General features: G+C 36.5%; 6 protein-coding genes across 6 annotated transcripts; 3 read left to right on the forward strand and 3 right to left on the reverse strand. All coding sequences in view use genetic code 12, as the record gives it.

Moving 5' to 3' along the window:
• Window positions 1–430: 430 nt before the first annotated feature.
• Window positions 431–2,257, forward strand: PHO89 (Na+/Pi symporter; the record flags this gene model as incomplete). The annotated part of the gene is made up of 1 exon (XM_001524180.1): window positions 431–2,257. One exon carries the CDS (start codon window positions 431–433, stop codon window positions 2,255–2,257), a length of 1,827 nt encoding a protein of 608 aa, XP_001524230.1.
• An 849-nt stretch (window positions 2,258–3,106) lies between these two features.
• On the forward strand, window positions 3,107–4,075 carry CAP2 (F-actin-capping protein subunit beta; the record flags this gene model as incomplete). The annotated part of the gene is made up of 1 exon (XM_001524181.2): window positions 3,107–4,075. The coding sequence occupies one exon, from the start codon at window positions 3,107–3,109 to the stop codon at window positions 4,073–4,075; it is 969 nt and encodes a 322-aa protein (XP_001524231.2).
• Window positions 4,076–4,204: 129 nt separating this feature from the next.
• Window positions 4,205–5,914, reverse strand: TDA11 (Topoisomerase I Damage Affected; the record flags this gene model as incomplete). Its single annotated transcript, XM_001524182.2, has 1 exon — window positions 4,205–5,914. One exon carries the CDS (start codon window positions 5,912–5,914, stop codon window positions 4,205–4,207), a length of 1,710 nt encoding a protein of 569 aa, XP_001524232.2.
• A 1,230-nt stretch (window positions 5,915–7,144) lies between these two features.
• On the forward strand, window positions 7,145–8,779 carry PVL30_003928 (uncharacterized protein; the record flags this gene model as incomplete). The annotated part of the gene is made up of 1 exon (XM_001524183.1): window positions 7,145–8,779. One exon carries the CDS (start codon window positions 7,145–7,147, stop codon window positions 8,777–8,779), a length of 1,635 nt encoding a protein of 544 aa, XP_001524233.2.
• Window positions 8,780–9,053: 274 nt separating this feature from the next.
• clc1 (Clathrin light chain) lies at window positions 9,054–9,797 on the reverse strand (the record flags this gene model as incomplete). Its single annotated transcript, XM_061119508.1, has 1 exon — window positions 9,054–9,797. One exon carries the CDS (start codon window positions 9,795–9,797, stop codon window positions 9,054–9,056), a length of 744 nt encoding a protein of 247 aa, XP_060975491.1.
• A 753-nt stretch (window positions 9,798–10,550) lies between these two features.
• On the reverse strand, window positions 10,551–12,296 carry NEM1 (Nuclear envelope morphology protein 1; the record flags this gene model as incomplete). Its single annotated transcript, XM_001524184.2, has 1 exon — window positions 10,551–12,296. One exon carries the CDS (start codon window positions 12,294–12,296, stop codon window positions 10,551–10,553), a length of 1,746 nt encoding a protein of 581 aa, XP_001524234.2.
• Between the last annotated feature and the right edge of the window lie 2,190 nt (window positions 12,297–14,486).

Genomic DNA, 14,486 nt, shown 5'->3' on the forward strand with positions numbered 1-14,486 from the left:
ACCATACCCATATACTCAATACTGAAGATACTTTACATCTTAGAAACACAGCTCTAGTTTTTCCTTTAATTATTGCATATAGTAAGACCAGAAGAAAGAAACAAAGAAAAAAGAAAGAAAAGAAAGAAAAAGAAAGACCCCTTCCGCCTCTATCACCTTGTCCTTCAACTGTTCCTCTTTCTTTCTTTTCAATTTCTTTGGGGTATAAATATTTTATCCAATTCCTCTTGAATTTTCACAAATCTTATCCAATACTCCTCTTTCTTCTTTTTTTTTTTGTTCCTTCAATTCACACCAACACAACAAACACCAACACCAACACTATAAGCCAATTGCAACTGTTTACTAATTCTTTGTCTTGCACCTTATTAAGCACTCGCCGCTATATAGAATTTTAACAAACAAAGAATACAATAAAGAAAAAACAGAAATGGCTTTACATCAATTCGATTACATCTTTGCTATTGCAATGATTTTTGCATTCTTGGATGCTTGGAACATTGGTGCAAACGATGTCGCCAACTCCTTCTCATCCTCGGTCTCGTCTAGATCGTTAAAGTACTGGCAAGCCATGATTCTCGCAGCCATCATGGAATTCCTTGGTGCCGTTTTGGTGGGATCGAGAGTATCCGATACCATTAGAAACAAAATTGTCGACGTTAGCGTCTTTAGTGACGAACCAGCCGTGTTGATGTTGACCATGGCCACCGCCTTGGTTGGCTCTTCAACTTGGCTCACCATTGCCACATCCATTGGTATGCCAGTTTCTACAACCCACTCGATTGTCGGTGCCGTTATTGGTGCAGCAATTGCCGCTAAAGGTGGCCAAAACATCCACTGGGGATGGAGTGGTGTCTCACAAATTATTGCATCTTGGTTCATTGCCCCTTGTATTGCTGGTGCTTTTGCATCAATTGTGTTTTTAATCTCCAAATTTGCAGTTTTGGAAATTAAAAATCCAAGAACATCGCTAAGAAACGCAATGATGTTGGTTCCAATCTTGGTTTACGCTGCCTTTTCCATCTTGACCATGTTGATTGTTTGGAAAGGATCACCCAAATTGAACTTGTCCGACTTGTCCACCGGCGCCATTGTTGGTGCCATCTTTGGAACTGGTGCTGTTGCTTGTGCAGTCTACTTGTTGTTTGCATACCCATACTATTACAGAAAGTTGGTCAACGAAGATTGGACTTTGAAATGGTACGACATCTTTAGAGGACCACTCTTGTGGTTTAAATCCACCGACAATATCCCACCAATGCCCCAAGGACACCAATTGACATTGGATTACTATGAAGGAAGAAGATACGACGAGGCAGGAAACTTGGTTGGCTCAACAAATGCAAGTGTCAAATGCGACTCGGTTGACGGAAAATTATCCGATGAAATTGAAAGCCACGATGGTGTTGATTACGACGCTGAAAAGGCAAACTCCATCACTGTTAACCAACTCTCGAAGGAACCTTCAGCTATTGAATCTAAAAAGGGTTCAGCAAACCCTACTACTGCTGCTGCTGGTACTTCAACAACACGCAAGTATCCAAACAAGTATCCCGAATATTGGAAACTCGCTAAAGCCTCACCAAAGAACTGGCCATTGGTTTGCTTCCTCGTTTTCTTCCACGGTGTTAGACAAGATATCATTTCAAACCAGGCCAACAACAAGGATATGCTTGCCGGTGACTTGCACAAGATGCACACCTCGTCCAAATACTATGACAATAAAATCGAATACATGTACTCCTTGCTTCAAGCAATCACTGCTTGTACCATGTCCTTTGCTCACGGTGCTAATGACATTGCCAATGCCACAGGTCCATTAGCAACTGTTTACCTTGTCTGGACCACAAACACCACAGCATCAAAAGCTGAAGTTCCAGTTTGGGTTCTTTGTTACGCAGCAGCAGCTTTGGTGATTGGTTTGTGGACTTTTGGCTACAGAATCATGGCAAACTTGGGTAACAAGTTGATTTTGCAATCGCCCGCTAGAGGCTTTGCTATTGAATTGGGTGCTGCCGTTACTACCGTGATGGCTACCCAATTGAAGATTCCCATCTCAACTACACAATCCGCCGTTGGTGCTACCGTGTTTGTGGGTTTGTGTAACAAGGAATGGAAATCAGTCAATTGGAGAATGGTTATCTGGTGTTACTTGGGCTGGATTTTCACCTTGCCATGTGCTGGTTTGATTGCCGGTATCCTCAACGGTATCATTTTGTATGCACCATCTAAAGGAATGGAATATACTATGAGTTAGATGGGGGAAACCAAAAAAATAAAAATAACAAAAAAAAAACCCCCCAAAAAAAAAAATGATAGACAAAAAGAAGAAGGGATAGAAACAACTTTAGCATAATCTATGAGGTTGGTTTTCTTTTTTTCTTCTTTTTTTATTTTTTTTTCTTTTCCTTTCATCATTATCTTGTTGATAATTCATTTCAGTTCGTTTTCCTTTACATTTTCTTTCGCTCCTTCATCTCCTTAGAATAGCTTTATTTAGTTCATTATTATTAGTGTTGCATTCTTGTCCCTTTATTTGTTCTTGTTCTTCTTCTTCTTCTTCCTCTTCTTTATTTTATTATAACAAGACAAATAAACAATAGAATAGATTATAGATTTTCATCCAGTTTGCTCCTTTTTTTGTGGTTTAAGTAATTGTTACCAAAACAAACATCTTTGCATCCTCTTCATATAGTTGTGCTGTGTTGAAGTCCTAATATTCAAAATTAAACACAATAAATAAATTGGGGTAAAAAAGAAAAGGATAAAGAAAATGAAAATGCTCTTAAACTCTATAGAGTTTTGTTTTTGTTCTTAATTATTGAAACTTGGTAGCGTTTTCTTTTTGGGTACTTATTTCGTCAGTATAACCGATCAACAACTACATAATACTAACACCGAGATTCAAGGGTCGATTCCTTTTGTAATTGCTAACACCAAACCACCAAATCATTGAAACACACACCATTATTTTACACCCCATTTATCATCTTCTCCTACTTTTTTTTTTCCTTCTTTTTTTTTTCTTTTCTTTTTTCCCCAATTTTGTTCTTTTGCCTGTGCTATCACCTGCTACCCATCGATTGCATACTCATAAATTGTCACAATGTCGATTGATAAAGTAGATGCTTCATTAGAACTTCTTCGTCGTTTAGACCCACGCTCAGTGTCAACAAACCTCAACTCCATATGCACAATACTTGCTGCAAACTCAAACTCTGAAGACGAGGAAGGCGAATCAGCAGAACTAATTGAAGAACTCCTTTCAGCAGTTGATGTGCCACTTAAAGTTGCACATTGTACTGAATCAGGAAAGGATTACTTGTGTTGCGACTACAATAGAGATGGAGATAGTTATCGATCACCATGGTCAAATCAATACTTTCCAGAACCAGAAGAAGATGACTCGGAATCACCTCCACCATATCCAAGTAAGATCTTGAGACAATTGGAAATGAAAGCCAACGACGCATTTGACATTTATAGAGATTTATATTACGAAGGTGCAGGAATCTCGAGTGTTTATTTCTGGGACACTGCATATGATGATGATGATGAAGAAGAAGACGAAAAGCAAGGAAATAACGCAGGTAGAGACCAGGGACTCGAGGATGGGTTTGCCGGTGTGGTTTTGTTCAAGAAGGAAACAAGTGATGGGTCCGGCAAATGGGACTCTATTCATGTTCTTGAAGTCATTCCAGAAAGTCTGAGACGCGTTAATTATAAATTAACCACTTCGGTGATTTTGGATTTGAAAAACAGTAACCAGAACATTGCATCAAAGAGCGGTAAGAATGGTAAAGGATTGAGTTTAAGTGGAAGTATAACCAGACAATTGGAGCAGTCTCAGGTGATTGACTTGGACTCTGGAGTGAATTTGGAGACTAACCACTTGATCAACATAGGTACTTTGGTGGAGAAAGCCGAGTACAATATCAGAAATGCATTGCAAGAAGTTTATTTTGACAAGTTGAAAGATATAATGTTGAAGGATTTAAGGTCACTCGATGGTGCATCTGAAAGAGAGATTAAAGGCTCTCAATCCGATATCATTAAGGGCTTACAAAGTTTGTAGTTGAATTGTGTCTAGTCATTTTGATTATAGTCTAAGGTACTTTCATTTCTAATGTTAGTCTATTTCTAGTTGGCTCTAGTCTATTTGTAGTTTGCTCTAGTCTAGTCTATGCTATTCTATATTCCAACTCTATTCCATTTTCTTATAAATCGATAAGTCAAGCTTTTCACCAGCAGCGGCTTCATAATCATCTTCAAGGTCAATCAACAATTCCAGATCGTCAAAACAATTGGGCAGTACTTGTTTAACAACATTCCTGTCGTTGTCCAAACTCACAACCGACCCATTATCTAATGTATGTATAGTGTTGTTCTGTTGGCTCTGGCGTTGTTGAGATGGTCTCGGCTGCAGTGGTTGTGGAGACTGCGGTGACTGTGGTGGTTTACCATAATCAGTCTCCTCGCTAAGCGATGCTAAAACGTTTGTTTTGACTTCATTAACAAACGACCAAATCGAAGACGAAACCGTGTGTATCATATCATCTGATTTTCTATCCTGACTTGCTCTGTACTCCAGCAATGATCTGGCCGATCTGCTTTGCAAAGGCGAAGACACTGTGCCAACACTAGTTATAGAGTCTTCGGATTTTCTTGGTTTATGTGACGAATGGTGATTTTTTTGTTGCTGCTGCTGCTGCTCACTGTGTGCGATTTGGCCATCTTTATTCGTTTTTAGTGATTGCTCAAATTCATTTGAAACAAACGAGTCCAACTGATTCAATACATTAAGTGACTTGGTCAATCCGCTCCAGATCTTGGACTTGCTGTCTTCTTCGCCAGTCTTTTTTATTTCATCTTCTTTGTTCGGACCAATGAGCAGTGCTCTGCGACGGCCACGCAAACTTTCAAGTGCCTGATCTCTAGGGTTGCTATTGGTTCTTTGCCGGCTCAGCAAAATCGATGTTGTGCTGTTGTTATTTCTGTCAAGATTACCACCATTATTTTTATTGTGTTTGTTACTATTGTTGTTATTATCCATATTATTATTATTATTATTATTATCATTATCATTCATACTATCATTCTGGCCATTATTGTTACTTGTTGCTCCACTCAATTCCTGATATAATGATCGTTGTATAACTTGCCTTAGATCGTGCAACTCATTCTCGTGACTACTAAGTTTACTGTTCAAATTTTGAATCTGATCTTTAATTTCAACAAGACACATTTCTTTTAACGCCAAAAGTCTAAGTTGTTCGTCAATAGACATTTCACGCAATTTCTCATTCAGCGGTAGTGGAACATCATACTTTAACTCGGGTGACTTTCTGGACGAAGGGCCGAAGAACAGTACTTTTTCATCAAAGCTGAGATCATCGCTTGTTTCTATCAACAGGGGTAGAGGCAGTGACTCTGAAATTATTGAAGATCTCCTCCGTTGGTGCCGCAGCTGACTACCGTTGCGTTTCAACAAATCTGTAGAGTCCAGTTGGAGAGCTGAATTTTTGGTTATGCTGCTGGGAGTAATTGGAGACACTGCGAATATATTCAACCCTTTTGTTTTTGGCTGCAGTTGAGTTTTATTACTATTTGGTGTTGTCGTAGACTCTGATGGTGCAGTCAATGCAGTGTGTGCATTAGGTGCATTAGGTGCAATCAGTGCAGTCGTCGTCAATTTTAATGGTTTGTGACTATTGGAAATGCCATTATTGTTATTGGTAGCTGAGTTTGAAACCAGTCCAGTGCGCAGTCGACTTACATGTAATGGTTTTGGCAACAGGTACCTATCTTTGCTTTTACTCAGGTAGTCAATTTTGGGAGGTGATGGAGTTCTCTGTTGGTCTCTAGTTTTCCGTTCCGTCGTCTCCATAGCTGTTGTGTCGGCAAATTGGCTCATGTGGAAAGCATGCAGCAGATGAACTTCTTTTTTTTTCTTAATCTAATGATTGATCAGAAAAATCAAGAAGCTATAGAAAAAAAAAGGAATTTTTCGTGGTCTGTTAGTAAATATATTTGATTGTGTCAATATGGTTTTCCTCTATTATCTGCCTCAATGTCAATTCTTTTTTATTTTTTTGGCTTGAGCCTGGCCTGTGATTGATAAGATTTTGGTAGAAAGGGGTGAAGTACCGAGATCAGACTGCGGCTTGGGAAGTTGTTTTTTTTTCCGTTTTGGGAACGCACTAATCGACACCGCCAGAAAATCACTGCCACTGTCACTGCCACTGCCACTGCGACTATCACTGCCAAAGTCCATTTTTTGGGCACCATCAGCAGCAGCAAAAAAAAAAATACCTAGCTTACAAACTCTTGATCCTTTGCATTTGTAACTATATAACCCGTGAAGTTTGCTCTTTTTTTTTCAATTGAAGATTATTGCAAAAGAGAAAATTGAGTGTTGAATTCAGCATAGCTCAAATTTATTAAAAGCAACTGGATCTATATTTTCAATTCTTGTTACAAAATATGTTCTTTTTTAGCTCAAAAAAAAAGGAAAATCGATATTGAGAAGAAGAAAACACAATTCCACCCAGAAGCACAACATAAAGAACCTGAAAAATTGATTTTTCAATTGATATATGGCCCTGTTTTTTGGAAATCAACAAACATATTCCAGGAGAGAATGAGAAACAACTGTAAAATAATGCAAATATGTTGATATTCTTAATTCTTTTTACACTTGAATTTGGTAATATATATTAACGCTCTTACGCGTTTATCATTATATATTATAGAATGAATGGTATAGCCCCTTAAGTGTGCAAATGACTACCCCTCAACCACTCCATGATTCTATGTCTCTATGTTTCTACTTTTCTACGTTTCTCGCTTTCGTATATAACTTTTTTTCTTTTGATAATAATTATAAAAATAATAATTATAATAAAAGAAGTGGTTACAATAATACAAAAATTCGTAATAATAAATATCCGAGGTCATATGATTCTGAATTCGATAAGCTAAACAAAGTTGGTTCCATTTACAAATACAACCAACTAGTATATCCCACTATCTACCAACATATCTCATCACTATCCTATTATATTCCATATTACCACATCATTATAGCCGCCAATTGTCTTTCGAAAAGTACAAAAAAAAAATAAAAAATAATAATAAAGAGAAAATGTCCAGTATGTCGGTAAGCAATTTGATGTCAAGTAGCATTTATAACTATATCGACCATGAGCTAGAGACCATCGAAGACAATTTAGAAAACACCGAAAGAGAAATTGCTAAAAACTTGCAACCAGTGTACAAAAAGGTTCTTTTCCATCCTTCACTACGGAATTGGCTCAAATGGGCTATCTTGTTTCTGATTTTTCGAGTGCAGAATCCCGTACAATGGGCAAACTTTTTATCACTAAACAAACCAATACGACAAATTTTAACTCATTACAAATCACGAATCATCAAATTACTTTCGTATATCAAAAGATTTGATTCAAAAACTCCGAATTTACAATTGTTTATTCAATACTTTTCCAACTTGAGCACTTGTGTGTTCCTATATTTGGCCTCGGTAAACAACGATCTGGTACCCAAAGACTATTTTGCTGTTGATTTCCTATCCACCTACTATGGGAACTTGAATCCACCACTGAAATCACAAATCCTTGTTACTCCGCGATTTTCCAAATATTCTAAACTATCGCATTACAAATCGAGTCGATATTACAAGCAAATAAGAGCAATATATGACCACAAGGAATACATAATATTCCCCATTTTGTATGCACAATTGTTGAGCAATTACCTCACACCAACTAAATATAAGCTTAATCAGCGATATTTTTCACCATTCATCAAGCGCAATTTCTTTAATCCGATATGGATCAACTTCTCAATGGGAGTAAATTACAATCGTATGGATTGGTTCAATTTGGCGTCAACTTATGCGTTGCAAAACATCGTGTTGTTAGTAGTGATTGCAGCTTATAATTTCAAAGAAAAGATTTTGGACAAGTTCTACGAAATGAAACACGGCAAACGATCCAAAGATGAAGAAGTGCCCATCCTCAAGAATTTTGTTGTGTATTGTGCACATAGGTCGAATTCAATTTTGAACTTTATTTATTGTCCCAACTTGATTTCGATTTTACTCATTGCATTGACTGCAAGAGTGTTTAAGATGCTCACGCCATTGAGTGGTCATTATCAAGCAAACATGTTACAAACATACTATTTGAGAAATAAAAAAACTTTTTTCAAGACTTACACGAAATTAATTGGATTTGTAGCTGGATTTTTGACGCTCGGTTTGAACTCGTTCAATCTTATACCTGATGTTGGGTATACAAAGCCAAATAAAAGGAAAGCTGAGGATGGCTATAATGTTTCCGATGATGATTACGATGCTTACGACAATGATTATTATGATGATGATGATGATGATGATGATGATGTTGATGATGATAAGGTTGACAACCACAACCGTTATTTCAATAAAGTAAATGAGGAGAGAAAGAAAGATGCTACAAACCCACCATTGAGGTTAATATCCAAAGAATTTTTGTCCAGTCTTGACTTGTACTTGTTTCAAGTAATTCTTCTCTCCAAATGGAGAATCATCAAATCTTTCCACCCCTTTTTCAGCAAGGTAAAACTCAAGACATACAACAGGATAGAGACGATATTGATGTGCTTTGGGTTTTTCAAGTACATGAACCTAAACGATTTCATTAATAAGACAAAAATGGCTGATGACCGGGAGAGAATCGCTGGCGATTACACCATCAAAGCTGCAAACTATGTAACTTGAACTATTTTATATAGATTTATATTTTAACCAATTTAGCAGAACTTCATCCCACTTGATTTATTGATATATTGATATGTTTATATATAGGAATATTGGAATTTGTTTCTTAATTTATTTTTTTTTTTTGTTTTTGTTTTCTTTTTTGTTTCACCAAATTTGGTAGAATCAAAATTAATTTCTTTCCCATATATTGTAGGTTTACATCCCCCTCTTTTTATTCTAATATATACCTACATACAGCCAAAGTTACTTTTCAATTGCCTTCTTGGGTTATTTACTCCTGGTATCCACCAGCACCTGGCACATCGGCCTTGCCCTTTAATTTCTTCAATACCTCATTGAACCTGCTCTTGTCCCTCAGACTCACTACTGGGTCCTCCTTATCCTTATCACCGGTGTTCAATTCACCTACACCTTCAATCAATTCATAAACACGATCCCATAATGTTCCATTCTTCAAGAAACCATCCCTCTTTTTCAAAAACTCTTCTTCTTCTTTTTGCAACTTTTTGGAGCCTGTTTCCTTTTTAGCATTGTAATTCTCATAGAAATCATCAATGGTCAGTTGCGCTTTCTTCAATATATCTTGTTTCTTTTGCGAATTAACTTTTTCACGTTCTTCAATCTCCAAGTCCCTGCGTTGCTTCCATTCCTTTATAGGTTCAGATTGCGAAAGATCCTTGACTTGTGACCCACTTGTACTGGCATTGTGTGATTTAGATTCAAAACCTTCGAATTCATCATCATCATCATCATCATCGTTGTCGTCTTCGTTATCATGGCCGTCACCTTGTGACACGCTCTTTGATTGCTCAAAACCAGCGTGAGTTGATCCATCAACCTCGGGGAATTGTTCCTTGAAATCATTAATCTCTTCATCGCTTTCTTCTTGCAAAACTTTATCCTGATCAGTGGCGAATTCATCACCTACAAGCTCCTTTTCACGCGATAAGAAGTCGGAGTCTGTCGCAGTAGCATCGTCTGTGTGTGTATCTATCTCGGGGAATTTGTCAGCCATGTTGTACTATTATTTATTTAACTGTTTTGGTTGATAAATTAATGTCTTTCTTTTTTTTAATGTTCTGTGATTGAGTAACTCAATTGAAATTAAAAATGGATGAAAAAAAAATAATTATATAGATTCGCTCGTAATGGTAACTACTTGAAAAATTTGAATTGTAAGATGGTTTCCAAATAAAGTTATATATGGTTTAAATGTCGGTTTGGTGTGTGTAGTGTACAATGTGTTGTTCTTGTTGTCCTGGCTGTTGTTGTTGGTGGTGTCGCTGTTTGCTGATTTCCAAATTATTATTAGACTTTGGTTTCGATTAAATTGAACAACGAAAAATCACGGGTTTCAACGTCTGTCTTTTGTTCCAAAGTTACCGGGGTCGTGTACAGCAACAATACCGATACAAATACAACAAATCCACATTTATTAAAGGGGTGTGAAATAAGTACCTCTTAAGAACAAAATTGGATATTACATGAAAAGAGTACACTAGTGTGCATTGACAACTTACATTTAAATGCAATGTCGCTGGTAATAAGTTTACGCAGATATAATTTTCTATTTTTAAAAAAAAATAACAAAAACAAAAAATAAAACCTACAGGTTTTTCCAATAGTCTACTATTAATATATATTTGTATAATTTTAAAACTTTTTGATTGTAATTGAGTATGTGGTTTGTTTTTTGTTTTTCTGTTTTTCTGTTTTCCTATGTCTGTACAACTTGGGACAAAACAAAAAGGTACAAAACACATCATTTTCATGATTCAAACAATTTCTCCCCATTCTTTAATCCAAGAATAAACCGCACATCAATACAAAGACTCAAGCTATGCAAAAGCGGGAGCAAGTTTAAAAGGTCTCGATCGTTTTGGTCATTGATCCACCCCTCGATGCTAATAGCGTTGTCTTCATGCAAAGCATAACTGATTGGTGAATTGTCCAAAATCATTACATTTTTCAACTCGTCGTCACGGATGTATTTTGATAGGTCCTTGATGTAACCTACCCCAGGTCTATAGCTGCAATTGTTTCGATAATATCGTTTTGTGAATATCTTTTGACGCGTTGATTTGAGAGAACCACCGCCGTGACCACCGCCGTGACCACCGCCACTCTGTTGTAAATTCTTCTGCTTGTTCAAAGAATCGCTGATTTCTTCTTCAAGCCAGTTGATGATGGGGTCAGCATACTCCTTAACACTAGCCGTAAATATTTGCAACTCAAACCATTTACTTATTTCTCGTAGAAAATAGTCACAATATGGACGTTTGTGGACATAATAAAGGGAGGACATGTTATTGATTCTGATTTCAATCATCTTGCAATGTGATCCACTCGAGTGGAATGATCGAGGCGAGCCCCGAGATAGAGAATGGATAAGTGTTTCATCCAAGTCAAGAATAAGTATCTTTTTCTTATTTTTCTTATGTGGGTTTCGTGATAACGGATACAACCGAATAGGGGGAGGTATCAAGTACTTGGAAAATGATGTAGGAGACTTGACTTCATTTGCCATTATGCTATCTTTCTTTAGTTGTCGTAATTTTTTATCTTCAACATCGTCGTCATCGTGCTGGTATTCATCTTGTTCCAGTAGATTCTCAAGTTCACCCCGTCGTTGCTTCGATGGAGATAATGGAGTGGGGGAGGAGGAAGAAAAAGATGATGAAGACGTCGACGACGACGACGACGACGATGAAGGTTTTTCTCTAGTGACAAGAGGATCATCGGCTTCTTCTTCTTCGTCTTCTTGGTTACTGGAGTCATAAGTTGATTCTTTTTCATTAAATGGGAATTGTGGTGATTCAATCAGCTGTTTATCGCCAAATCCAAGAGATGCCTTGATCAATACAAATGGGTATAGGATAATCTTAAACGCAAGAGTTATGGGTTTCACAATAAGATACTTTGGAAGGAAAGATATGATTGTCCACATGGTGTATAAAATGGATAAAAGGACTGAGTAAGCCGACTCTGGTTGATCAACCAATGTTGCATCGTTGAGACGTGTTTCCAGTCCAATTAAATTAATCTCTTCACTATTTGTGATTGCGTTTTCTTCTTCTTCATCTTCTTCTTCTTCATCTTCTTCATCATCATCTTGTTCTTCTGCTTCTTTTGTTTTTTTTGTTTCTTCTTCCCCTAGGTTATTCTTATGGTAACCAGTAGTTCGAAGACTATTTTCATTTTCTTCTATTTTCACCGCGGTCAACTTTTCCTTCAAATGCTGTCGATCTTTCTCGAGTACTTTACATGATTCCTCGTTAAGTCCCTCTTCTTCTAACGCGGTCTGTTTTGATACAAATGACCCTGAGTTTTTCTTGAGTTGGGAATTTTGTTCTTCTTCTGCATCTTCTGAATCTTCTGCATCTGCTGTTTCATCCTCCGCTCGGTCTAATTCATTTATCTGTTCAACATTTTTGTCATACTGTTCTGAATTCTGTGAAACTGAATTGGGAAGAATATTATCAAATGAATGTACCAACACTTTGATGGAATTCATTTTTCTTTTCCTTTTTTTTTCCTTGTTTTTTTCCTTCCTGTTCTATTCTTTTCTATTTATCAAGTCTTGATGGAGAATGGGTGACAATGTTTAATTATGGTTATAAATAAAATGACATATGATTTGTGAATTGTGAATTGTGAAAAATCTTGATATACTTTTGAATATGTATTTATTTGTGTATGGATGTGGGTTTAGACGTGTATATGTATAGTTGTAGACGTGAGTATATATTTGCTCTATAGCTAGAAGAAGATAAGATAATTGCTTTTTCTTGCTTGCTGGGAAGTAAGCGTTTGAGTGGTGTAATTAAGGATGTATAGTGGTGTTTATGATGTCAAGAGGGTGAAAAAGTAGGAAGGTCGAAGGTTTGGTTGGCAAAATGTTAGTCCTGTCACTATGATTCTGTGGAATAAGTAAATAAATTAACAAACAAACAAACAAACAAACAAAGATATACAATGGATAAAGGTTTCCACAATCTATGCTAAAATATCTAATGTCTAATAAGTTTTATGACTTTGTTCAAAGTCAATGTGGTGTAGATATATGTGGGTAAAGAATTTCTGATTATAGTTGTTGATGCAAATGGCTGATGCAGTTAAAGAAATGAGCAAGTGGACTATATAGTGGGTATGGCTGTGTTAGTAAACTCCAAAAAAAAAAGAAGAAGATTGAGCTATGAAGGTTGATAATGTGAAAAGATGGGTAAACAGTATTGGTGATAGCCGCAATTGGTAACTGGTGAATTATTATATTAATCTGATGTTGTAGTTTGTAAATTATAAATTACAAGTTGTAGATTGTAGATTGTATTATATAATTTGGGCGTTTCTATTCTTAGGTTAGGAAACAAATTTGATCTTTCTCTGTAGAAGGCTTTTGTATCATAAGTAGCAATAGACAGGAACAGTACCAACAATGAATCAACCACAAAATCTAAAACATCCAAACTACCCATAAACACACACTCTCACTTTCTCACCCTCTGTCTCTTTCTCTGTCTCTCTCTTTCTATTTCAACTTTTTTTGGGTAAATCATCAAAACTAGAACTACCCATACACGTTTTCTCCACAAAACTGGTTTCGTCGCTTTTTACAGTTGCTTTCTTTCTCTTCTATACGATATTACTCGTATAAGATTGTATATACTAATCACAGATCTCTATTACATGACTAAAAAGATTACAGGAATTACAACGAACCACTTTGTAAACACAAGTATGTGCTCGATGTGCCATATCCCCCACCATGTGCATAGTAGAAGCTCAACAAAGTGGCATGGGTCATGAACGTTAGGCATCGGCGGCTTTTTTTTTTTACCTGCTACAATTTTGATGGATGACAGTAACATATGAAGAATAGACAAAAAAAGTAAAAAAAAAGGTGAAAAAAAATAAAATAAAAAATAAAATAAAAAATAAAGGACTAAAATCAACAAAGACACAATAGCGGGCACGTTTTCCCTCGAGGTATAAACCATTCTTTGTCATACAAACACTATATGTTCTCCTACCATCAAATCAAATTGAAACAGACTAGTCGTATCTTAAAAGAAGAAAAAAGAAAGAAGTACACACCAATAGATGCAAAAAATAGGAACTTAGAACTTGAATTCGAATAACTACAATGTGATTACTTAATGTAGAGAACGCGGAAATAACCAATTACATACATTGTCCCTCTTCTCCATCTCTTTCTCTTCTGTTCTTATTTTTCATATTTCCCTTTTTCCGTTGGTTTCTAAGTTTTGCAAAGGTTGGGTATTAATTTTTTGTGGCGAGAGAAAACAAACAAAGCAAAAAAAAAAGGAGGGAAAAATTTGGGAAGGGTTTATAGTGTTGGGAAGAGAGAAAGTTTGGGGGGGGGGGGGGGGGGGGGGTCGGGAGGTTAAGTTGGGTACTGGGGATTTGTACAAAGCCAAAAAAAAAAAGGAAAGGAAAGGAAAGGAAATTTTAAGACCAACTTTATTGTTTGCAAACTATTGGGTTCTAAACTTCCAACACAGGAAAAGAACATCCATTCACCTCTTTCCTTTTTTTTTATTTCAACTATTAGAATTTTGCTTCATCTACTTGGCTTTACCGGAAAAATTTAGACTAATCTTTACTCCTCTTTTTTCTTTTCTTTTTTTTCTTTTTTGTTTTTTGAGATTTGTTCATCTCTCAAATGCATTTAACGAAGGAACCA

The sequence above is a fragment of the Lodderomyces elongisporus genome, chromosome 5 (assembly GCF_030384665.1).
Source record: "Lodderomyces elongisporus chromosome 5, complete sequence".
Taxonomy (NCBI): domain Eukaryota; kingdom Fungi; phylum Ascomycota; class Pichiomycetes; order Serinales; family Debaryomycetaceae; genus Lodderomyces; species Lodderomyces elongisporus.